We start from the raw sequence: 26322 nt of genomic DNA, 5'->3' as shown, positions 1-26322 counted from the left end.
TTGTGTGAGTGATAAAACAGAAAGATTTATTTAGCAGACGTGCTCAGTCATGAGGGTTTTTGAATTATTATCCAGAGCATCACATTATGGAAATAATTAATCCACAGTCACTGAAATCCTCTACCCATGGAACAATACAATGGGACCAGTTTTAAAATCACCACTGATTCATCAACTCAAATGCGTCGTTGTCGCAACTGTCTAGTTTTATTTTACTTTTCACCGAGTGGATTTATGAAGAGCATCCTCCGTGGATATCTATTGGCGTCAATGATTTTGTTGTAGTCAAGTCGGATGTCACGATGGATGGAGAGCAGGACAAGGGCGTTAAAGCGATCCTCCGACATCATGCTCCGGTTAAGCACAACTCGGTTAAGCGCAGCGCCAGCGGCGAAATCAAAGCTTAGGCAGCTAGGCAAAAACGGTACTTTCTAAAATCAAAATAAGGGGGGGGGGGGGGGTGCGCCGCTTGCGCCCCCTCTAAATCCGCCTCTGGGACGGACAAACGCTGTGAATGTCGAGATCCAAAATGTAAACAAATATGGCAACTTTCATACAGTAGTTATCGTTACAATAGTGATACAGAGGTTAAGGAACAGATGCTTTATTGTTTGCCGATTAGGTAAGGTGAAGTTTGCTTCGCGAGCTTACCGTCTTCTCACGGGACTGACCGCTTGCTCCATGAGTTTGGATACAATGAATAATTGATAAACACCCCTTAGTGTGGGTCATAAGTAATAACACAACCCATATCACGGAAGAAAAGTCCTGATGGTGTGCGTATATGGTTTTTCCGCACGAATCATTTTCTGCGGCGGACTTTGGGCTTGCGGACAGGACGAAGATAGGGGTTATCAATAGGAGGCTCTTCTCCCGGACGGTTGGCCCCCATGCCCGGCAGCAAAGAACCGGAGGACAGTGCAGACTCTAATCCATGCCCGGTCTCAGAGACTCCCTGAAAAGAAGAAGCAAAAAGAGCATTGAGGTTCAAGGGTGAGTCAGACCAGTGATAACAGGGTAACTTGCATCACAGTAAAAAGCTAAAGCATGAATCGAATAAATATTCTGAACACAAATATCACTGTACATGCTTCAAAACTGTACAAAACTGGCACTGTACATGCTCCAAAAGGACAGTCATCTTTGGAACTGTACATGCCTCAAAAGCAGTCATCTTAGGCACTGTACATGCCTCAAAAGCACAGTCACCTTTGGCACTGTACATGCCTCAAAGGGACAGTCAACTTTGGCACTGTACATGCCTCAAAAGCAGTCATCTTTGGAACTGTATGTGCCTCAAAAGGACAGTCAGCTTTGGCACTGTACATGCTTCAAAATGACAGTCAGCTTTGGCACTGTACATTCCTCAAAAGCAGTCATCTTATGCACTGTGCATTCCTCAAAAGCAGTCATCTTAGGCACTGTACATGCCTCAAAAGCACAGTCACCTTTGGCACTGTACATGCCTCAAAAGCACAGTCACCTTTGGCACTGTACATGCATCAAAAGCACAGTAATCCTTGGCCCAGTACATGCTTCAAAAGGACAGTCAGCTTTGGCACTGCACATTCCTCAAAAGCACAGTGAACTTTGGCACTGTACCTGCCTCAAAAGCACAGTCACCTTTGGCACTGTACATGCCTCAAAAGGACAGTGAACTTTGGCACTGTACAAGCCTCAAAAGCAGTCATTTTAGGCACTGTACCTGCCTCCAAAATACAACATTACAAGCAAAAGGTCGACTTCAGATGGGTTACTGTATGTACATTCCCTCAAATCAAAATTTACAGTGTCATGCCAGGCACTGTACATGCCTCAAAAGCACAGTCACCTTTGGCACTGTACATGCCTCAAAAGGACAGTGAACTTTGGCACTGTACAAGCCTCAAAAGCAGTCATCTTAGGCACTGTACCTGCCTCAAAAATGCAACATTACAAGCAAAAGGTCGACTTCAGATGGATTACTGTATGTACATTCCCTCAAATCAAAATTTACAGTGTCATGCCAGGCACTGTACATGCCTCAAAAGCACAGTCACCTTTGGCACTGTACATGCCTCAAAAGGACAGTGAACTTTGGCACTGTACAAGCCTCAAAAGCAGTCATTTTAGGCACTGTACCTGCCTCAAAAATACAACATTACAAGCAAAAGGTCGACTTCAGATGGGTTACTGTATGTACATTCCCTCAAATCAAAATTTACAGTGTCATGCCAGGCACTGTACATGCCTCAAAAGCACAGTCATTCTGGATATTACATTTCCATCAAAGTACAGTGTCATGCTGGTTCCTGCTTGAACCTCACATCAAAAGCAGTGTCATGCTGAGCACCGTACAACACTGGGCTTCATCAAACTGCTCGCCAGAGTAACAGTACGCTCAACCACGACGACCCGACTCCAGCACGTTTGGACATCAAGGTTCATGATCCACATGCATGGGATACGATGTTGCATGAGATTTGCACCATGTCGGAGTGTGCCGGGAACACGGGGAAACCGCACCCCTGGCAAGCTCAGACCTTCCCTTGCCCCCATTAGAGTGTCGTTACCCAGGGAATGTTTTACAAAAGCCGAGCGATCCGACATAAAGCTTCTGCTGCTTTAAGTGAAAGCTCATCGGAGCTGTTTTCCGTGCACCGTTCCCGTTGGAAGATTCAAAGCTGAAAACAGCATGCTCGGTAGGATCAATAATGGCTCTGCTCGTGCATCAGATGTTTAGCTCACCAAGGTATTTATCTGATAAATGTCACATGCGATAAGTGAAAATGCACATGAATAAATTGGTACAAATATAGATCAGCAGAATTACATCAAAAGGATAAAACATTTGGCATTCGGGGATTTAAAGAATGTGCAATTTGCTGATGGTTCTCGTTGTAGGAAGGCAGGCATTGCCAAAATGGAATGGAATTCACCCCCACCCACTGCACTTGACTCGCGTGTGCCCTGAAAACCGCCGCTACAGAGTGATCGAGTGAAAGAGTCAGCAAATTGTCTGACCATGGTGGTGATGTCGTCGTCCCTGTTGTCCAAGGATGCCGCTTCCTCTGCCAGATGAGAAGGCAGTAGAGCGGACAGGTAGGCGTTGGCACTGGGTTGACAAGAAATCACTGGAAAATAAATTAACCATGCTGCTAAGGGGATATATTGAAATAAATCAACACAAAGTTTTGTTTCAATGTTTAAAAAATGTAACGATGCAGATCGTGAGGAAAAAGGAAGGTGTTTCGTACATGGAAAAGCTGCAGGGTCAGGGTCAAACAGGCTGTACGTCGGTCCGGTCTTCGCCACAAATCGAGTGAGAGCACGCTCTACGTCCCTCCGCTGTGCCGCAGAGCGCTCTCGTAGAACCTGGTATTCCGTCAACGGCTCCCTGTAAGTCTACAACAGAGAATTGGGTGAGAAAATCTCCCCCTCGCTCGCGTGACAACCCCATCTTCCACTGCATCTGCCGCATTCCACACACTTGTAAAAAAAAAAAAAAAAAAATGCTCACCGGGGTGCGGATGTATGTATGAGGATCGGGGAACTCTGGGTAATGAGCTGGAATATATTGAGGTCGTGCCCTCCTTTGGCCAGTTGGGAGACCCTTTGGAGTATTTGGCAGGTGGGATGTAGGTGCTGGAAATATACAACAGTGCTCAGATTTTCCCACTTGGTAAAAATGATAGAAACCTGCGAAGAATCCGTCCTTTTGGACGGGTTAATTCCCACACTTCTATGATGGATTTTGTGACTGGTTATAACCGGCCTGCACCAGGTGCCGCTAATCAATACACATTTACACAGGGAGAATTGTCGTCCTCCCTCCTCGCTGTCTCCCCCACCAACCCCATCCCAAACTCTGGGGGCTATGTTTTATTTAACCACAAAAATAAGAGAGTACAAGCACCAGATTTAAACACATTCCGTCCAGCAGTTTAGGGATGTATAGAAATCAAAGAAATAAACACACACATAAACATCTAAACAAACAAATAAACAGAGAGACAAACAAAGAGACACTTCTCAAATTAGATATAGTATGATGCTTCATTCACCATCCCTATTACGATGGTAAACATTGCCACAAATAGGACACTACACGAGAGGGGAGGGTGCAAGGGAGGAAGTCTGGGCCACATACGTGCAGAAAGAGCAATGCGATGTGTCCGTTTGGCGTACGCTGGGAGAGCTTCCACATCAAACCCTAAAGGAATGCGACAGGGGGGAAGAGTGTTAATGAAACACCTACAAGTAGATCACGTTTTTGATTAATACAGTAGAACGGCAAACTAACTAATAGAGATGCAACACAAAGCGGCAGGAAACAGAAAAAGAGGGACAGGGAAAGAGAAAGAGAAAGAGAAAGAGAAACATTTTGTTCCTCTTTATTGCTAGGAATCGTTGTGTACAAGGGAAGGAATCGTTGTGTACATTTTCCCCAAAAGCGCAGAATCACAGAAAATATCCTCCCAATGACCCGAATGGACCTAACTCCAGTGGCCACAGCGACGTCAGCAGCTGGCTTCCACTTGTAAGGAGGAGGGGTTCTAAAATCTTTAACCTTGGTGCATCCAACGTCAATAAACTTTTGCATAAAGGTACGATCACTGCAGACCCCTTCAAAAATGGGGTTTTAAAAGATTGGCTAGTTTAAAAACATTTCAAGGGAGTAGTTTCGGTTATCACGGCACACGGTAACCGCTTGCCATGCCTCCAGCACACTCCTGTAGAACAGGGGGACTGATGCAATATCCACTTGCTTGGTGTCGATGAGGAACAGTGAAGGAAGAGTCTACGTCTGCAGCTCCTTCTTTGCTTTAAGGATGCATTTCCGGAGGCGATACACTTGTGAATCGGTCACGCCAAGCTGTCCGGTTTTAAGGAGCAATCGCTTTGCAGAGATTATAAAGCTGGACAGGTCAGGGAAAAAGTCTTTAATTTTAACATGTTTCTTGCGATAGGTGTCATGGAGAAACTTTATGATATCGGCAGGTGGAACACTGGGAACACTCTCCGAATCTTGGGAAAGACTGGATCGTTCCACACTTCGATGCTGCCAGTAGAAGCAAGCGACGAGGCTCCGTCCGAATCATAGTCTGAGCACCGATCCATGTCCATTACATCAATGTCATGCTCCAAAGGCGGAGCTGGTGGTTTAATAAAGGAGGCCTCATGTTCTGTTTCCAAAGGGGGAGGAGGAGTGGAAGGAGGAGTGGGAGGAGGAGGGGGGTGGGAGGAGGAAGAGGATTGGGAGGGGTGAGGGGAAGAGGGGTGAGAGGAGGAGGAGAGGGAGGATGAAGAGGAGGGTGGGGAGGAGGAGGTATGTTAATGGAAGGAGCTTTGCATTCCGCTTGTGCCAAACCTGGTATTTCACCAGTTGAAGCTTTGCATACCGATTCAACCAGGTCCGGAGTTATTCATGACTCAGAAATTGAACGCACTTCACTCTCAGCAGGGAGGGGGATTATAGTGGATTCGATGTTCATATCCATGGGGCTTGTGACTACGGGAGCGGTCACGTGTGCTTCCTGATGCACAAGACCAATTTCCTGCTCGTGTTCACTGGCCCCACAAGCAGGAATGTCATCATTCTCCGAGCAAGAACATCAAAACGATTTAGAGTTTTAAAAACAGCAAATATTGCTGTTTCTAAACACGAGTCATTGTTTTCCGCAGCCGGCACCATCCTTTTTGCACAGCTCGTCGTCACATCTTGACTATTGTCGGTTAGATGTTTCAATTTATGTTTCCTTTTTGAAGGAACAACAGTAAAGCCTTCATTTATCTGCCTGGGGTTGATTTACCCCCACCTCTGACGGTCCAGGCAGATTGTTCGAGTTTGAGGCGTCACCAGCGTGCCCAACTCTAGATGGACCACTGTTGGCCTCAATGGGCTCTACCGGCCTAGATGCGCCACTCGATGTAATCTTGGGGCAAGCGTTCTTTTCATGTCCAGATTGACCACATATAAAACAAGTCGTGGTCTCCGTCGGAATATAATTCTGGTAATTGCGATTTTTGTTTTTTAACGTCATCACTGCATTGAGCGATTGAGCGTTGTCTTTTAGAAAAATGTAACAATGACGTCGGAATGACATGATGTGGCGAACAGAAGCATCAGAGCGCAGACCAAGCGGAATCATCGAGATTCGTGACACAACCATGCCAAAAACGCTTAAAGCAGCCACAATCTCCTCACTTGAGAAGAAGGGCTGAATATTGGACATGATTAACTTAACTACCGTCGTGTCCAAAGGACTAACGTGAACAAAGACGTCCAGCAGTACGGATAGACCAGTTTCAACCGCCTGAGCCACGTGTCGCTCTTCCGACAGGAAAACCATGATACGTTGGTTCATTTTTGAAGCTGCGAGAACATTCTCAATTCCAACAAGCTCTCCTAGAGCAATCACCACATTATCAACACTGACTCCGTCAGGTGGAGCAATCGTCACTCCGTTCTTACGAGTGAGTGACTCGTACACACTATTGTGCAAACTTTTGTTTGCCATAGCTTAAAGCAAAACGAGGGAAGTTTAAGTTAAACAAAAGAAACCTGCCACAAGCAACCAGAAAGTGGAGGAAAATGAAACTAAGGAAAAAAAAGAAGAGGTATAATGAGGAAGATAAACCACCAATGAGCGGCATACAAGGCTATAAGAACATGGCAGATGAAACACAGGACTGGAAACCAAGGGTTTCAAGAAGAATACGCGAAGCACCTACCATGTGTGCTCTCTTTCTCTCTCTCTCTTCTCAACAAGGAAGGGAAACACGGGGGAAACTTCACAAACACGTACAAGGACACAAATGGAGTGAAAGGGGGATAGGAGAGACACTAACACAACACAGTACTCACAGCTCAATGCACACAGCCACCATGATGTGAGAGAGAGAGAGAGAGAGAGAGAGAGAGAGAGAGAGAGAGAGAGAGAAAGAGAAAGAGAAAGAGAAAGAGAAAGAGAAAGAGAAAGTGAAAGAGAAAGAGAAAGAGAAAGAGAGAGAGAGAGAGAGAGAGAGAGAGAGAGAGAGAGAGAGAGAGAGAGAGAGTGTTACGGAGTCCTCTACAATCTCCTGGTCTCGGTAACCTCCGAACCCCGAGAGGAACCCCGGCAGAAAAATATATTACCCTGTGTTGAAAATCAATACTGAAACCACACCAATGATTATAAATGAACAAACTTGTATTATAAATCACACACAGGTATAATGGTACAGCAAATGGCCATTAAGAGTGCACTCTATATATCTCTTATATACAGCCAGGTCACTCACGGCGCGGTCAGCGAGTGCAACGACACTCCTCAATGTCTCTATGGCTTTTCCCAAGGCGAATGGGATTCGCTCCAGCGGTCGATGGAACGAAATCCGGTCGAAGCCCGAATCTCGCTCTCCAGTCGATCTCCGAAGCGTGTACAGTGGGCAAGGGTGCTCTTCCCGCCAAACTGTAGAACGGCGCCCTCCAGAGGCGCACCTTCACCACTCCCTCAGCAAACCGCAACGTAATTTGAGACGAAGCGGTCGCACACACCCATCCCTGGCAGACGGTAGGATGTTGGGGGTGAAGATGACATGAAGCAAACCTTCACAGGTGTTCGACGCACGGGGTGCAAGATGGCCGACGGCTCTGGCTTGAGCCGATGCAACGAGGCGAGGATTCGTCGGAATCTCAGCACCCCAAATCTGTCTACGCAGATTTCTCTACTCCAGCGAATATTCTTATCGCCGGATGTCCCTTCCAGGAACTCAAAATCCCCTCGTGGCTGTCGGTAAACCTTGCTTGTTCCGGAGCGCTGACGTCATGCGTCTTCTCCGACTTTGCTCGTGCCGCTTCTTCCTCTTCACCTTCTCGTCTTTCCGGTTCGGTGTCCTGTATCATTTAAAGTTAGCCTTTTTAACTTTAAATAACCGTTCCTGAATAATAAGCCTTTTGAAGATAATAATAGTACATAATATAAGAACTACGTCAAGTGGGTGAAAACCACAATAACGGAAGTTACGAATCCATAACACTTCCCCCTCTCAAGAAAGAAAGTTTGAACACAACAAAAACTTTCTTTGCATACAAACTCTTTAAACAAGCAAGTAAATTCCCAACCCAAATCATCAATTCCCGTGGGCAACAATATTCAACATTCCCCAAAAAATAAAGCAACAATATTTCACACAACCCACAGAGATTTCCAAAGTTAATTCACTCTGGACAAAGCATCAGGAACGACATTGTCCCTGCCCTTTACATGTTAAATTTCCAAGTTGAACTCCTGCAAAGCCAAACTCCATCTCATCAACCTCTGATTTTTCACTTTTAGTTTCTTGCATGAAGGTTAAGGGGTAGTAATTAAAATCCCAAGTCAAGCAAAACTACAACACTTTTCCCGGGAGGCCGAGCTGAAAGACAGGTTCCATGATGGTTGGGGTGGTGAGACCTGGAAGTATTCACTACATGGACGCCTTTAGGAACGTGGAGTTCACGGTTAGTCCGTGCAAGAAAGTTCACTACATGGACGCATTTAGGAACGTGGCGTTCACGGTTAATCCGTGTAGGAATCTTGGCTCGTCGGCTCCGCAGCATTCAGTGCTTCAATTTTTCCGAACTTTCATAATAATGACAGTGGGACCGCTTGTCGCAGTCGTCATATGAATAGCAGTCTCCTTCTCGGCCACTACTCTGCCAATCCTTCCTTCGGGAGCTGCCGTAACTCTGGGAGCCTCCATAATAATATCGATTGTGGCCACCACCACAACTACTACTCCGTGGTCGTCCTCTGTAGATCCCACGACACCTATGAAATGCCTTCCCTACTGTTATGGTCCGACCCTCCAACTCCTTGCTATTCAGATCCTTTTCTGCCTCTCTGGCGTCCTTTGAGTTTTCAAACGTGGCAAAGCCAAACCCTCTTGACTTTTGTGTCTCCCTGTCTTATCAGCAGCACTTCCAAAAGCGGTCCATATTTGCTGAAGGCAGACTCCAGAACATCTTCCTTTGTTTTGAAGTTCAGTCCACCTACAAATAACTTGCTAAATTTGTTGCCATCCCTAACTGGTGTGGAGTTATATTCCCTACTAGGCTTTTTAACAACCATCGGGTTACCATAAACTTGACCACCGGCCAAATCATTCCCGATAACAACAGATACTCCCTCTACAGGAAGAGTGGCTTGTAAACCTACGGTGACCGGTCCTGACACCACATCGGACTCCAAATGGATGGCATGAAGTGGAGCTCTAACACAGCCACCAATCCCGTGTAAACGAACACTATCACCAGTTTGCGTCTCCTCTGAGAATGGCAAGATGCCTTGAAGCATTAAAGATTGATGTGCTCCGGTGTCCCTCAATACCCTAACAGGTCTCCGGCTAGTCGAGGCTCCATCCAGTGACACAAACCCCTCTGAAATAATTGGTTGGTAACCCTTTTGAGGGCGACCACTCACATTTGCCATTGCATTCGGAGTGGTACTAGTCGAACTCTGCTCCTGATTTTCCTTTCCCAGAGCATAACAGTGGGACATCAAGTGTCCAGGTTTATGGCAAAAAGCGCAAGTAGGCCCGGAGGAGAACCTCGTGGTTTGCCTCGGCCCCCCGGAGGATAAGTCTGCCTTGGAACTGTTGTCTTCTGATTTCTAGAAATCGTAGTATCAGAGTGGTCCTCATAGTCATCTCGAGGCCGCCCCCCTGAATCTTCATTCTCCGCACCAGATGTATCATAACTCTCCGTGCGAACTCTAGGCGGGAAGTTAGGTTTATGGAACCTCATCCTGTGTGTTAAGGCATAGTCATCTGCCATGGTTGCCGCCTCATACAACTTTGGTACTTTCCTTTCCTCCAAATGTACTTTAATGTCCTCATGGACACACTGTTGGAATTCCTCCACCAGGATTAATTGTCCCAATAGTTTGAAGTCTTTCCTGACTTCTTTTGAATCACACCACCGATCAAAGATGGTTTCCTTCATTCAGGCAAACTCCACATGGGTCTCATTCTCCCTCTTCCTGGCGTTCCGGAATTTTTGCCGGTAAGCTTCAGGGACCAATTCATAGGCCTTGAGAATGGTTTTCTTCACTATCTCATAATCTGCACATTGCTCAATCGGTAAAGCCGAATAAATATCTTGAGCTTTACCGACCAGAACACTTTGCACTAATATGGTCCAGGACTCCTCCGGCCATTTTAGCATTCGAGCCACTTTCTCAAAGTGTAAAAAAAACTTGGCTACCTCCTTTTCATTGAAGGGTGGAACCAGCCTCACATGTCTGCCAACATCCCAGTTGTTTTGACTAGTTGTCGAACCAGTCGGCATGGGTGGTACCTCTCCCTGTTCTCTCATTAACTCCAGCTCCTTGACTTTAATTTCCTGCTGACGCGCCAATTCACGGTCCTTTAACTCCCTTTCGGCTTTTCTCTCCTCTGCTTCAAGTTCCCTTGTAGCTCTCATTTCCTCTGCTTGTTCCTTTTCTCTTCTTTCTTCGAGTTCCCTGGCAGCTCTCCTTTCCTCTGTTTTTTTGTCTTCTAACCTTTCCTGGAGTTCTCTTTCTTGTGCTTTTAACCTTTCCTGGCTCTGCAATTGCATCTCCACTTTCTGGAGCTCCACATGTTCCTAGTTCCACTAGAGATTCTATCACCACTGTCTGCATCTCTGGTTTCTTCATTTTAGCTCGGACCTCCAAGCTAAAATGTTTGCCCAATATCAAGAATTCCGATTATAGTAACGCTCAAAACTGTGCCTCACTAGGGGTCGCTGTAAACTTCTCTGCGTCAAACTCCATGGTGACTATCCGTTAACACCTGTTAACATTCACACAAGAAATTTCCCCCCAATTTTTTTTTTTTTTTTTTTAAATTTGGGAATGTTGAAAAATTTCCAAAATTGGAAAATTTGGGAATGCTAGGGAATTCTATCCCGGGAGATATTTAAGGAAGTTTATATCCCGGACGAAGACCCAATTTCGAGCCCACAAGTTTCAATTGGACGAGCCCCCAATTTCTGTTACGGAGTCCTCTACAATCTCCTGGTCTCGGTAACCTCCGAACCCCGAGAGGAACCCCGGCAGAAAAATATATTACCCTGTGTTGAAAATCAATCGTGAAACCACACCAATGATATTATAAATGAACAAACTTGTATTATAAATCACACACAGGTATAATGGTACAGCAAATGGCCATTAAGAGTGCACTCTATATATCTCTTGTATACAGTCAGGTCACTCACGGAGCGGTCAGCGAGTGCAACGACACTCCTCAATGTCTCTATGACTTTTCCCAAGGCGAATGGGATTCGCTCCAGCGGTCGATGGGACGAAATCCGGTCGAAGCCCGAATCTCGCTCTCCAGTCGATCTCCGAAGCGTGTACAGTGGGCAAGGGTGCTCTTCCCGCCAAACTGTACAATGGCGCCCTCCAGAGGCGCACCTTCACCGCTCCCTCAGCAAACCGTAATGTCATTGGAGACGAAGCGGTCGCACACACCCATCCCCGGCAGACGCTAGAATGTTGGGGTGAAGATGACACGAAGCAAACCTTCACAGGTGTCCGACGCATGGGGTGCAAGATGGCCGACGGCTCTGGCTTGAGCCGATGCAACGAGGCGAGGATTCGTCGGAATCTCAGCGCCCCAAATCTGTCTACGCAGATTTCTCCACTCCAGCGAATATTCTTATCGCCGGATGTCCCTTCCAGGAACTCAAAATCCCCTCGCGGCTGTCGGTAAACCTTGCTCGTTCCGGAGCGCTGACGTCATGCGTCTTCTCCGACTTTGCTCATGCCGCTTCTTCCTCTTCACCTTCTCGTCTTTCCGGTTCGGTGTCCTGAATCATTTAAAGTTAGCCTTTTTAACTTTAAATAACCGTTCCTGAATAATAAGCCTTTTGAAGATAATAATAGTACATAATATAAGAACTACGTCAAGTGGGTGAAAACCACAATAACGGAAGTTACGAATCTGTAACAAGAGACAGACAGAGACAGAAAGAGAAAGGAGAAATAGAGAGAGGGAGACAGAGAGAGACAGAGAGAGAGAAAGAGAAAGAGAAAGAGAAAGAGAAAGAGAAAGAGAAAGAGAAAGAGAGGGAGACAAGAGAGAGAGAGAAAGCGAAAGAGAAATAGAGAGAGAGAAATAGAGAGAGAGAGAGAGAGAGACAGAGAGAGAGAGAGAGAAAGAGAGAGAGAGAGAGAGAAAGAGAGAGCACTAACCCATCTCGGAGAGACACAGCAGCAGGTCGCTGGGTACAGGGTGCGTACGTGCCGTGTGCTCGCAGAGGGCTCGAGCACTGCGTCCCACCTCCGATATGTCTGTAAGCACCAGCACAGATAGAGATGCTCGAGTGGCCTGAGTCGCAGACATAGCCATGTTGTGCTTGTCACGCAAATGGCCTCACAAGATTAAACACGAGGCACCATAGGAAATGCACAAAAACAACAACAAAAGGACTTGGGAGGATTTTAACCCATTAACAAACTCGTCAGAACTTCAAAATCGAGCTACATCTGACAATAGAATTCATTCAAGTTTAAGGACCAACCTACACAAACCCTTACAGCTTTGAAGCATTTCCGTGAGCGTCTCCAAAGCGGCATATTCGGTTGCTTCAAATCCAGCTTCGGTGAGCAGCGCGCTCGCAGCCACCTGCAGCGTACGCCTGCGTGCCGCAAAGTAGTTCTCGGCTGCCGTCGCCCCTCCACGGCCGGGCCTCTAAGAGGCGCAAGAGAAAAGGAGCAAATTATTAGGTCCCTGTACAACGACGGTGCTGCTGAGGATTTCAGTGATGACAGGGATGGAAGAAAAAGAAGAGGAACACAGATGCTAGAGGTTTGATGAGAGTGAGATGGGTAATTTTACATCTCACAGCATATCATTTTCATGAGGGTTGCAAGGATGACTCGGTCTGACGATTTATGGCAGCAAAGTATTTAATTCTTTGTTATCACATGTACTATGTCACAGTAACACTTTAATAACCTTACAGAAGTCCTCTCAGCTGCCATAATACATACCCCGTTTCACTCTTGCTTGGTATTATTAGAACCCTTGATTTGGATTCCCTCTGAAATGTGTTCCATAGGAATCGCCTTTAGAGGCCATTTTTCCCTGCACAGCGGGGGTTGGCCTTTTTTGGGCACCGTGGTCCCCTTTTGAAGCAATGTTTTACGGCCGGATGCCCTTCCTGCCGCCAACCCTGTTAGTCGCCTCTTGCGACACACAGGGAATTACCAGTGAACTGGTCCTCAATTTGCCGACCTCGGAAGGATGACAGGCTGAGTCAACCCCACTGGTGTTAATTCAGCGACCGACCGAGATTCAAACCCAGGATCCCAAGCCAGCACCCTAACTGCTTAGCCAACACCGGGCTTTCGAATATAATTTGGATTGGGAATAGAAGAGAGGGGTTGGTAAGATAGCTCGCAATTACTGAACTTGCCGGGAAGTCGACTTGTCTGGATTTGATTTCCAACTAAATCCTACAGAAATTGTCGTCCCGATGCTTCACGGGTGGTGGTCACCTCGGTGAGTGCGTCGTCCTCCAGAGAGACCTTTAGCCGAGTGTCTCGGACTCCATCATTCGCTGATGAGTGGATGTTAAAGATCCTACTAAGACCTCAAAAGAGTAGGTCATCGTGCTCCTCATACCCTGGCCTCCTTACAAAGTGCCGCACAGACTCTGGTGACAAAAGACAAGGACAATGACAAACAACCTAGTGCATTTTTTCTGAAGAAACAACTATCAGCTATACTCTGCATTAGACCTCCTTTAGTTTCCTCATTGGCTGTGTTTGATCGCTGCTCAGATGGACTTGGACCTACTAAATATGCTCCAAAAGCTCAACTTGGTTACACTTTCCCTTGATTAAACAGGCCTAAGCTAAATGGCTAATTAACTTTGCCACATGAACAAGTTTCCATCTTTAGAAGGTTTCACATTTAAGTGGTGATCACCTTGTACATTGAAATTGCAGATGGTTCCATTGGTTCATGATCGAGTGACAAAAGCCCTTTGTGGGTATCTGTTTATTACGTCCACAAATATGGTGGAATTTTCGAGCACAGCATTTGCCCCATACACATCCCTTACCTCGATCCCCCTAACTTCCATTCGATATACAGTCACGTGAAAAAGTAAGTACACCCCATGAAATGTTTTTTTAAATCTTTTTAACACATGTGGACATATCAATATTTGATCTTCATTTAAACAGTATCTATAGATAAAGGTGATCTAATTGAACAAAAAACAATGAAAAATTGACTTTGCAATAATTTATTCAACAAAAAATTAACAGAGATGCCATTTCCTTCTGTGGAAAAAGTAAGTACACCCTTGGCTCTAATAGGTGGTATTTCCCCCTTTGGCAGAAACAACCTCAAGTAGACGTTTCTTATAACTGTCTACCAGTCTCTGACATCGACTGGGAGAAATTTTTGCCCACTCCTCGATGCAGAATTCTTTCAGCTGTGCGATGTTTGAGGGGTTTCTTGCATGCACAGCTCGTTTCAAATCCCCCCACAACATCTCGCTGGGATTTAGATCCGGGCTTTGACTTGGCCATTCCAGAACCCTCCATTTCTTTCTTTTCAGCCATTCCTTGGTGGATTTACTGGTATGTTTAGGGTCATTGTCATGTTGCAAGGTCCAACTTTGGTTGAGCTTCAACTCTCCGACAGATGGCCTCACATTATCCTCAAGCACCCTCTGGTACAATGAAGAATTCATAGTGGATTATATGATGGTGAGCTGCCCAGGCCCTGATGCAGCAAAGCTGCCCCAAACCACATCATCTCCACCACCATGCTTTAAAGTTGGTATCAGATTCTTGTGGTCAAATGCTGTCTTTGGTTTTCGCCAAACATGTCTTCTGGTACTGTGGCCAAATCGCTCTACCTTTGACTCATCTGTGCAGAGCACATTGTTCCAGAAGTGCTGGTCTTTGCCGAGGTGTTCATTGGCAAACTTTAGTCTTGCCCTGATGTTCTTTCTGGACAGCAAAGGTTTCCTCCTGGCACACCTCCCATGTAGATCAAATTTGTGCAGCCTCTTTCTAATGGTAGACTCGTGCACTTTGACATCAACAGTGGCAAGAGCTACCTGTAGGTTCCGTGATGACATTCTGGGGTTCTTCGAGACTTCTTTCAGCATCTTGCGGTCTGCTCTCGGGCTGAACTTGCTGGGGCGGCCTGGCTTGAACAAGTTGGCAGTTGTTTGGAATCTTCTCCACTTGTAGATGATCTTCCGGACATTCGAATGATTGATTTCAAATTGTTTGGAGATCTTTTTAAATCCCTTCCCAGACTCGTAGGCATATATAACCTTCTTTCTGAAGGCCTCAGAGAGCTCTTTTGATCTAGGCATGGTGACGTCACACACTTGAACAACAAAGAGCAAACCAAACGAAATGTCTGAGGTTTAAATAAGACAGGTTCCTCCAAGATCCTCTCTGACGATGTTCTAATCATTTGCACCTGAGCTGGTGCACCTTTTTTTTTTTTTTTTTTTTTTTGAATACAAGATCGAGGCTCGTGAAAGAGCTAACATTAATCACACAAAAAGACAAACCGACACACAAAACACAAAAAACAAGGGGAGCGGCAGACAAGATGGGGAGAGAGGGGGAAGGACGCAAAAGAAGAGAGGGGGAAGAGGGGGAAGGACACAAACACAACATTTGAGAGCAGGGACATCGGGAGGACTTGGGGGGAGGTGGGAGAGGAATAAAACATATGAACACTGCAAGGACTCTGGGGTGAATTACCTGGGTGAACTCTGGGGTGAATTTAAAGACCTGGAGGGAGGAGTGGGATTGAAGGGAGTGGGGGAGTTTGTTCCAGAGGCGGGAGAAAAGGGGAATGAAAGAGTGAAGGTGAGCAGAGAGCCGAGACTTTGGCAGTTTAACCATAAGAGGGTTGCAGGCAGATCTTGTGCGACCTGAAGGAATATTGGGGGGACAGAGCACAGAGAGAGCTGGGGGAGCAAGGCCGGAGAGGAGTCGGTAGAAGACAGAAAGACAACCAACCTGCCTGCGGTGAGTGAGTGAAAGGCCCTCGGTGTTGACTACATCGCAAGAGATTCCAATGATTCTGAAAGCTTTGGCCTCAACAGCGTGAAGCCGAGCAAGGTGTGAGGCAGGAGCACCAGCCCAGAGGGGGGAACAGTATTCCATTGAGCTGCGGATGAAAGCCTTGTATGTGGTGAGGAGCTCAGGTGTGCCAAGGAAGGACTTCGCACGACGGAGGATGCCCAGTCGGCGACTGGCTTTGGAGGCCAGCTTGGAAATGTGGTTTTCCCAAGAAAGATCATGGCAGATAGTGAGACCCAAAAGCTTGAGCGACAGAACTTCTTGGAGAGGATTGTTGAGAAAGTAGATGGGAGGGTTGTCCAGTCGGTCCTTTCGGAGAGACATTGTAAGAGTGTGAGATTTGTCAGGATTGAAAGACATGTTCCACTTGTTTGACCAGTCTGTGATTTTGTACAGGTCTGCAGAGAGTGAGGAGGCTGCAGACTGCCGATCTGAGGGATGAGGAATGGAGCAACAGAGAGTAGAGTCGTCAGCAAAGAGATAGAGAGGATTTTCAAGACAGTCAGAGAGATCATTGATGAAGACCAGAAAAAGCACAGGGCCCAGAACACTACCTTGGGGAACTCCAGCCTGAACAGGAAGAGGAGATGAGAGAAACCCATTCAGGGCCACACGTTGACTACGACCAGAGAGGAAGTCCGCCAGCCATGTGTGGAGATTTCCATGGATACCAAAGGAGGAGAGTTTGGTGAGCAGAGCAGGGTGCCAGACCGTATCGAAGGCACGTGAAATGTCAAGGGAGACAGCTCTAATTTCCTGTTTGGCGTTGAGGACCTCCATCCATTGTTGAGAAAGCAGAAGCAGCATGTCCAGAGTAGAGTGACCAGGTCTGAAACCAAATTGATGATCAGAGATCAAGCCATTGGAGAAGAGGAAAGATTTAATATCTGAAGCAATGATGGATTCCATGACTTTGCTGATAATTGGGAGAAGGCTGATTGGTCTGTAGTTGCTGGGATCTGTTTTTGCACCTTTTTTGTGCAAAGCGGTGATGTTGGCTGATTTCCAAGCAGATGGCAGATGACCTTGAGCAAAAGAGAGGGTGAAGAGAACAGAAAGAGGGAGTGAAAGAGCAGAAGAACATGATTTTAGGACCCGTGGTCTGATGCCGTCAGGACCAGTTGCAGAATCAGAGTCGAGGGTTGACAGAAACTTTTCCACCTTGTCAGGAGGAAAGGACACAGAGTCCAGGAGCAGCTGGGTACGACTGGGTACAGTGGGTACAGAGAGGGATGGGTTTGGGACACAAGATTTAGAGGCAAACACAGAGTTGAGGCATTCAGCTTTTTCACGTGCGGAGTCAGCCGTTAAGCCGTTTGAGGTGAGGGAGGGGATGGAGGGGGAACAAACACCAGAACACCACCTTTCACTCACTCACCGCAGGCAGGTAGGTGGTCTTTCTGTCTTCTACCGACTCCTCTCCGGCCTTGCACCCCCAGCTCTCTCTGTGCTCTGCCCCCCAAATATTCCTACAGGTCGCACAAGATCTGCCAGCAATCCTCTGATGGTTAAACTGCCGAAATCTCGGCTCTCCGCTCACCTTCACTCTTTCATTCCTCTTTTCTCCCGCCTCTGGAACAAACTCCCTCACTCCCTTCAATCCCACTCCTCCCTCCAGGTCTTTAAAACAGCTGTTCACCACCATCTCTTATCTTCCCCCATCCAAAACCTTGATCTTTTCTACCCCCGCTAATTCACCCCAGATCCACCTTGTTTGAAATTCCAACTTCTTTCCTGGAAGTCCTGGCAGTGTCCATATGTTTTATACCTCTCCCACTGCCCCCTTCCCACGCCCCCCCCCCCCAAAGCCCTCGCCCTCTCTCAGATCTCTCGATGTCTCCATGTCTCTCGGTCCCTGCTCTCAAATGTTGTGTTTGTGTCCTTCCCCCTCTCTCCCCATCTTGTCTACCGCTCCCTATGTTATATGTTTTATGTGTCGGTTTGTCTTTCTGTGTGATTAATGTTCGCTCTTTCACGAGCCTCGATCTTGTATACAAAAAAAACCAAAAAAAAAGCAAAAAAAAAAAAACAAAAAAAAAAAAACAGATTTGACCAGATGCCACCAGGATTTGGAAGAGGGAGACAGATAAGAGAGTTCGGTCTTGAGAATGGTGAGATATTGTTTCCTGGCTCTCCTGAGGGTGGACACACACTTGTTTCGGGCTTTGTGAAAGGAAATGAGATTTCCTTCCGTTGGATTTGCTTTCCAGGAGACGAAAGCAAGTTGTTTCAGGGCAACAGCCTCAGCACAAGATTCCGTGTACCATGGACGGGAGGAAGGTTATGACAACTGAAGACGAGATGGTATAAATCTGTGCATGAGAGAGAGCAATTTACTTTCAAAGAATTCCCAGGATGAGTTGATGTCAGAGGCGGTAGAGATGGGAGACCAGTCCAGATGATTGATGGCTGCTTGAAGACCGTGCCAGTTGGCCTGAGTGAAATGCCAGACTCGTCGACGCTGAGGAGGCTCTCTGAGAATGGTCAGAGAGATGTCCACTTTGACAAGCACATGATCAGATGAGCCGATTGGAGCAGAAGAAGAGCAGCAGACATTTTCAGGGAAGTTTGTCATAACCAAATCCAGAAGAGAAGATGCTCCGTTGACTGAGATCCGGGTCGGGAAATTGACAGATTGTGTCAGTCCCAGTGAGTCGCAGAAGTCCTTTGCTGAAGAGCCATGGCTGGTGAGAGAGGTACCCACACCCAGCCAACTGGCATGGTGACAATTGAAATCACCACATATGAGGAAGAGAGAGTTGGGATGGGTAGATAGAAGTTGGTCCATATTATCAGACAGTGAGATGTAGATGGAGTCATCGCTGTTTGGTGGACGGTACAACACACATATGAACAAAAGGTGGGAGCGAAGGGGATGCCGTAGCCAAAGGTATTCCTGGGGGTGAGGTGGAGAGAGGGCAGTGGAGGGCGAGTGAGGAAGAGAGTTTTTTATAAAGATAGCAACCCCACCTCCAGGACGAGGCTCAGGTCTATCATACCGGAGGAGGGAGTAACCTGGGAGAGATACCAAGGCATCAGAGACATCATGAAGGAGGAAAGTTTCTGTTGAGCAGATCACATCTGGTTTGTCAGAAGCAACCTGTATGGAGAGGTCAGTCAAGTTTGAGCGAAGGCCCCGGATGTTTGAGGTCCATACCGTTAATGAAGAGGAAGGGGGAGCATCGGGTCCAGAACAGGGGGGGAGGGGTAGGGTAAGATGTGGAAGAGGAGGAAGAGGTAGGGAGAGCTGTTGAAGGTGTGTCAGAGATTTCAGAATAGCTTGGAGAAAGGGAAGAATGGGGCGGACAAAAGGTTTGATGGAGATTGGGTGAGGCACAGTGAGGTGTTATTTGAGGAGGGGGAAGAGCGAGGCAGAAGGTTTGGGGCCATGAAGGTGAGAGTTGGAAGGGGGAAGAAGCAGGGAGGATGCTTTGAGGAGGAGGGGTGAGAGGGGAGTCTAGGAGGGGAGGAGCGAGGGAGAGTCTCGAAGGGGAGGGGTGTGGGGGGAGTTTAGGAGGGAGGGGAGGGAAGGGGCAAGGGGGGAGATTTGAAAGGGATGGGTGATGGGGAGGATTTGGAGGGGAGGGGTGAGATTGGATTTTGAAAAGTGTACGATTCATGGGAAACGAACATTTTTTGCAAAATGAGTTTGAGACCTTCGAGTCAAAAATACGTTTGAGGACACTGGAGGAGGGGTGGAGTTCTGGATAGTTTAGGGAATTTAGAAAGGAGGAACTGTAAGAGATGGTATTATATATATTTTTTGGAATGAATAGATTTGGTGAGCAAGACGAAAGCATCCTTTTGTAGGAAAAGAAGAAAAGGGTGTTATAATATATGAGAGAAAATAGTTGTTCAGGGGAGAGATTATACATTTCTAACCGCGTGATCGCGAACGAAGAACGAACGAACAAAAAGAACAACAAATAAACGAATAAGACCTGGGAAGGAAATATTTTTTTGGGGTTTTTTTTTTTTTTTGTGAGTACAGATATTAAACAAGGAGGTACGGGGTGAACGACTGGTACGAAACAGAGAACGAAAATAATTTCAGCGCATTCGACGAATCGCTGAGAGAAAACCAAAACCACAAGGTCGGAGACGGTACGGTCGTCTAAGCCTACGAGTACTAGGCCGCAGAATAATCGATACCATTAACCGACGACGACGTTTTATTTATCGACGATCGTATCATTTATCGACGATACGATACATTAACCGACGTAAAGGAGGGTTTACCGTGGGAGTTGTTGTATGCAGATGATCTGGTGTTGATTGCGGAAAGTATGGATGGACTGAAGGAAAAGATGAACAAGTGGAAGGAATGTATGGAGACAAAAGGTCTGAAGGTGAATATCGGAAAGACAAAGGTGATGGCAAGTGGTAAAGCATGTGGTGAGGTGGAAAGAACTGGGAAGTGGCCGTGTGCTGTGTGCAGGAAGGGTGTCGGAGTGAACTCCATTCAATGTACAATGTGTGCTGAGTGGGTTCATCAAAAATGTAGTGGTCTGAGAGGGTCATTTACCAGTGTGGCAGCTACATTCAAATGTAAGGTGTGCACAGAGGGAGCTGCAGATGGAGGAAATGTTGAGTTGGATCTTGGAGATGGCGTGAAGCTGGAAGGTGTGAAAACATTTTGCTACCTCGGAGACATGCTGAATGGAGAAGGTGGATCAGACTCGGCAACGGTTGCTCGAGTGAGATGTGCATGGAAGAAGTTTCGGGAACTGAGTGGCGTGCTGATGAGGAGGAGAGTGTCGCTGAAGCTGAAGGGAAAGGTGTATGCTGCATGTGTGAGAAGTGTTATGATTTATGGGAGCGAGACATGGGTAATGAACGTAGAGCAGCAACGAAGGCTGGAAAGGGTGGAAATGCGAATGGTTCGATGGATGTGCGGAGTATCGTTGAGAGAGAGGAAGACAAATGATGAATTGCGAAAGATGATGGGAATATTGCCTGTGATTGATGCTGTGAAGAGGAACAGGTTGAGATGGTTTGGTCATGTATTGAGGAAGGATGAAAGTGACTGGTTGAGAAGAGTGATGGAAGTTAATGTAGAAGGAAGTAGAGGACGGGGAAGACCGAGAAAGACTTGGCTAAAGATGGTGGAAGAAGAAATGTGGGCAAAGGGGGTTAACAAGGGGAGATGCAGAAAATAGGGCAAAATGGAGAAGATTGTCATGGGGACCGCAAGGCTAACCCCCGCTCTAGCAGGGAAAATGGCCTTAAAATGCCTGTTGTATTAACCGACGATTGTGTATACATGTACGAAAAATTAGCACCGAAAATTTTCCAAAAGATACGCTATAGGTACACACACCGAAAGATAGATACAATCTCGACAAAAACACGATTTGAACGATCACTTAGCTTCGAGAGCGTGAGCGCATGGAGCAGCTTCGAAAAGACGTGGAATTTAATTTTAGGTATTTGAACCTGATTCTAATTTTAGGTATTTGAAGTAGTGATAAATGTCGGGGTGTACTTACTTTTTCCACATGCGAAATTTGCATTTATGTTTATTTAAATTATACAATGGACTACAAAATGTAAATGTTTCATGATATTTGTTATATTATATCACCTTTATCTATCAATATTGTTGAAATGAAGATCAAATAGCTGTATGTTGAAAAAGTCAAAACTTTACATGGGGTGTGCTTACTTTTACACTTGACTGTGTGTATGTGTGTATATATATATATATATATATATATATATATATATATATATATATATATATATATATATATATATATATATATATATATATATATATATCCTCTCTCTTCTCTCTCACGACGCTTCACCGTTGTGGCAGAGGCAATTGATTAATGCGACCAAGTGAAGTAATTTCCTGGTTGCCTTCAAGTCTCAAAGTGTGCTGCACATTTTATTTTATCTCCCCTAGTCATATTAGGGCCTGGTGTTGGCTTAGCAGTTAGGGTGCCGGCTTGGGATCCTAGGATCCTGGGTTCGAATCCCGGTCGATCGCTGAATTAACACCAGGTGGATTGACTCAGCCTGTCATCCTTCCGAGGTCGGCAAATTGAGTACCAGCTCACTGGTAATTCCCTGTGTGTCGCAAGAGACGACCAACAGGGTTGGCGGCAGGAAGGGCATCCGGCCATAAAACATTGCTTCAAAAAGGGGACCATGGTGCCTAAAAAAAGGCCAACTCCTGCTCTGCGGGGAAAAATGGCCTCTAAAGGTGGTTCTTCTTTTTCTCTTCTCTCTACATTACAAAAGAAAGTTTTTGTTTGTTTGTCTGCACAAGCTAATCTCCTGAACGGTGAAAGATAGGAGGAAACCTCTAATACAAAAAATGTCGGGACAGACCCCGCGAAGGTTTTAGGCGAGGTGGCGAGACCGGTCGAGGCCCACCTCAGCCGGGCCGGGCCCATTTCGCAATTAAAAGCTGAGCTGAATTATAGTAGTCAATCTTCTACGGCTGCGAGTAAAAGCTGAATTATAGCAGTAAATTCATTCAAAAAGAACCCGGGCAACGCTGGGTGCTTTCGGGCTAGTATATATATATATATATATATATATATATATATATATAGCATACGCAGATGGTTCTGGCTACTTCAATCTATATCATATATATATAACTGTGAGAAATAGTAGAAACTCTACAGTACAAGCAGGGCGTCTCATTTGTGTTAAATAAATAATCGGGAGATTAAATAAGACGCGGACGTAGCTTCAGGATGGTCGATCGGTCTTCAGGTCGAGTTAAAGATCGACTGTCCTGAAGCTACGTCCGCATCTTATTTAATCTCCCGATTATATATATATATATATATATTGTTACAGACGCGGCTTTTAGATGTTATATTGACCGAGCGGTGGTGTATTTAACCGCGTCTGAACAGTTACTCCCCGATTAAAACCCGATTCCACCCGACGTTGACCAGATCGCCCCACAGATATTCAATCGGGAAATCTCTAAAGCGACCGAAAGAGAATGAAAAAGAAGAAGAAGAAGAATACGGAGGAAGAACAGATTTTATTATACACACACAAGCAATGGATGGAAGAAGCAGTAACACAGCGAATCGTTAACTTACACTATTCATTCTTACTTAACCCCAAGACAATGAGTAGGACAGGACGTTCACACTTACACAGGGGATAATGCAGGCAGGTAAGGCTTGAGGTGGATTGCTTGAGAGGGAGGCAAAGTCGGGAGGCCGCAGCTCACAATGCCTCGCGGTTTTGGCGGGAAACCCTCCGTCGTGTATCCACTGCGGTAGACGTCACGCGCTGGTTCGGCACACCTGCTCCTCTTCTTGGGGTGGGGCCGTCTCTCTCCTTTCAGCGCGTCTCTCCAAAGCTGGTTTCCTTGCCGAGTACCTCTCCTCTTTGGCTTGGAGCGTTTCGCATCTCACCGCCTCTTGGTGCAGTCTCTTTGCTCATCTCCCAAGGCCTCTCCAAGTCATCTCATAAAGCAGTCCCTTACAGTCGCTTTTATCACCTCGAGCGAAATCAAGCCGCCGACTCCGAGGGCACGCCTACCGGGTCACTCACCATGGTGTTGATTGGCTGTTAGGGCTGGTTCACTCCTTCCCTCTTATGACGAGGTGGAGACACGCCTTTCTTCCCCAACCCTACCTCGTGGCCAATGGTGGTTTGAAGAAAACCGGCCAAAATGCGGAAGGCAATTGGAAGGGAGGTTTTGGGGAAATTGGAAGGGCCTACGCTTATTTTGTTTGATACAATGCAAAGTCAATCTAGTGGGAAAACACATATTTAGCCTACATGGAATAAGGAAATACACTATTTAAAAGATATATCGTGACCTGCGTGTAAGTTTCATGCAATTAACTAGGACGCCGACTGCGACCATTATTTACATTAACAGGGTGTTACCGTACTTTTGTAACGTTCACATTGTAACGTTTCCACATTCGTTACAATATATACACATACATACATAACATACACACACACACACACACACACACACACACACACACACACACACACACACACACACACACACACACACACACACACACACACACACACACACACAATTTATATTATTCGGCTGGTCCAAAAACTGGATGTTCCAATATCTAAATGCAGCACCTCCCCAGAACATTCCAGAATATTTAGAGGTGACTCCTGAGTATTGAAATTTCACCCTTACTGTATATGCCTATAATATTAGGCCCTATATCTAGCATACGCAGATGGTTCTGGCTACTTCAATCTATATCATGTTCTCTTTCTCATCCTCAGGTTCTCATTTACTGTTACTCCTGTTGCTGTTAGTTAATCAATTAAGCATTAAGCATGAACACTTGAAGCACTACCGATGTCTGGATGTTAGGTCTACAGCTTGAAGCGCTACCGATGTCTGGCTGTTAGGTCTACAGCTTGAAGCACTACCGATGTCTGGCTGTTCGGTCTACAGCTTGAAGCACTACCGATGTCTGGCTGTTCGGTCTGCAGCTTGAAGCACTACCGATGTCTGGCTGTTCGGTCTACAGCTTGAAGCACTACCGATGTCTGGCTGTTTGATCTACAGCTTGAAGCGCTACCGATGTCTGGATGTTAGGTCTACAGCTTGAAGCGCTACCAATGTCTGGCTGTTAGGTCTACAGCTTAAAGCACTACCGATGTCTGGCTGTTAGGTCTACAGCTTAAAGCACTACCGATGTCTGGCTGTTAGGTCTACAGCTTGAAGCACTACCGATGTCTGGCTGTTAGGTCTACAGCTTGAAGCTCTACCGATGTCTGGCTGTTTGATCTACCGCTTGAAGCGCTACCGATGTCTGGATGTTAGTTCTACAGCTTGAAGCACTACCGATGTCTGGCTGTTAGGTCTACAGCTTGAAGCACTACCGATGTCTGGCTGTTTGATCTACAGCTTGAAGCGCTACCGATGTCTGGATGTTAGGTCTACAGCTTGAAGCGCTACCGATGTCTGGATGTTAGGTCTACAGCTTGAAGCACTACCAATGTCTGGCTGTTAGGTCTACAGCTTGAAGCATTACCGATGTCTGGCTGTTAGGTCTACAGCTTGAAGCACTACCGATGTCTGGCTGTTAGGTCTACAGCTTGAAGCACTACCGATGTCTGGATGTTAGGTCTACAGCTTGAAGCATTACCGATGTCTGGCTGTTAGGTCTACAGCTTGAAGCACTACCGATGTCTGGCTGTTAGGTCTACAGCTTGAAGCACTACCGATGTCTGGATGTTAGGTCTACAGCTTGAAGCACTACCGATGTCTGGCTGTTAGGTCTACAGCTTGAAGCACTACCGATGTCTGGCTGTTCGGTCTACAGCTTGAAGCACTCAGGGGAGCGAAGCTCCCAATAAAGAGAGACACCATGGCCTTTGTTCTGTCGGTTGAAGGAGCATGGTTACACTTTGCAGTTCAAATCCAGGTATGTGGAACATTAAGTCCAGGTATGTGGAACATTAAGTCCAGGTATGTGGAACATTAAGTCCAGGTATGTGGAACATTAAGTCCAGGTATGTGGAACATTAAGTCCAGGTATGTGGAACATTAAGTCCAGGTATGTGGAACATTAAGTCCAGGTATGTGGAACATTTATTCCAGGTATGTGGAACATTTATTCCAGGTGTGTGGAACATCATGTTCAGGTATGTGGAACATTAAGTCCAGGTATGTGGAACATTAAGTCCAGGTATGTGGAACATTCAGTCCAGGTATGTGGAACATTTATTCCAGGTGTGTGGAACATCATGTCCAGGTGTGTGGTACATTGCCTCCCCATTTCCATGGCCAATGCGCGATACTTCTCGTTTCTTCGTGTTAAACTGAAGTTGGTACCTGTCTGATCGTCCGACCTCGCTATTTAAATCAGCCCTGAGGGCTTGCGTGTGGTCGACAATGCCTTCCGGGCTGACCATTGTGGATTCCTCGACAAACAAGGATACCGTACCAGCAATTCCATGCTTAACCCGGACGTTTGCCTCCATGTGTCCGTAATGAACAACGGAGAGACACAGAGACATCTGTACAGACAACAGACAAGGTCTCACCACCGCGAAGCACGAAGCCTCCACCATGTCCGCACTTTCATCTTTTGCGACTTTTTCTTCTGCCGTCGTGAACGGATCGGCGCGAAGCTTCGACTCGGTGTGAGGATTTTAGTTGTACAGAAACAACGGCTCCAAACGAGAGCGGAGAGCCAGTCAAAGTGAGAGACCAATGGAGGGAGGCGCGGGATGCCTTCCGTCCCTCCGTTCGACCGCCACGTTATGATCGCGCATAGCAACGGTC

The 26322-nt window shown here is 46.4% G+C and overlaps 1 protein-coding gene across 6 annotated transcripts; it reads right to left on the bottom strand.

The window, feature by feature from the left end:
- On the bottom strand, positions 1 to 26322 carry TAF8 (TATA-box binding protein associated factor 8). Of its 6 annotated transcripts, none has more exons than XM_068117915.2 (9): positions 26082 to 26288; positions 13409 to 13648; positions 12528 to 12681; positions 12183 to 12345; positions 4130 to 4192; positions 3500 to 3624; positions 3237 to 3384; positions 3004 to 3113; positions 1 to 955 (listed from the first exon to the last, which is right to left on the bottom strand). In XM_068117915.2, exons 3-9 carry the CDS (start codon positions 12564 to 12566, stop codon positions 803 to 805), a joined length of 801 nt encoding a protein of 266 aa, XP_067974016.2. In that variant the 5' UTR covers positions 12567 to 12681; positions 13409 to 13648; positions 26082 to 26288; the 3' UTR covers positions 1 to 802. The 6 variants fall into 6 exon arrangements, with proteins under 6 accessions (XP_067974016.2, XP_067974017.2, XP_067974014.2 ...); XM_068117916.2 differs by having other exon boundaries at positions 13491 to 13648; XM_068117913.2 differs by lacking the exon at positions 13409 to 13648 and having other exon boundaries at positions 12183 to 12281; positions 26082 to 26322.

This window comes from Myxine glutinosa, chromosome 5 (genome assembly GCF_964187855.1).
Source record: "Myxine glutinosa chromosome 5, kmMyxGlut1.1, whole genome shotgun sequence".
Taxonomy (NCBI): Eukaryota; Metazoa; Chordata; class Myxini; order Myxiniformes; family Myxinidae; genus Myxine; species Myxine glutinosa.
The sequence above is the reverse complement of the archived record's forward strand: the minus strand, read 5'-3'. Positions and strand labels throughout refer to the sequence as shown.

Coding starts and splice junctions, on each gene's coding strand:
- TAF8 (XM_068117913.2), bottom strand. CDS start 26,108: ATGGTGGAGGCTTCGTGCTTCGCGGTG. Junction 12,282..12,527: donor CACGGAAATGCTTCAAAGCT/GTAAGGGTTTGT, acceptor TGGTGCTTACAG/ACATATCGGAGGTGGGACGC. Junction 4,193..12,182: donor GCTGTGTCTCTCCGAGATGG/GTTAGTGCTCTC, acceptor GCATTCCTTTAG/GGTTTGATGTGGAAGCTCTC.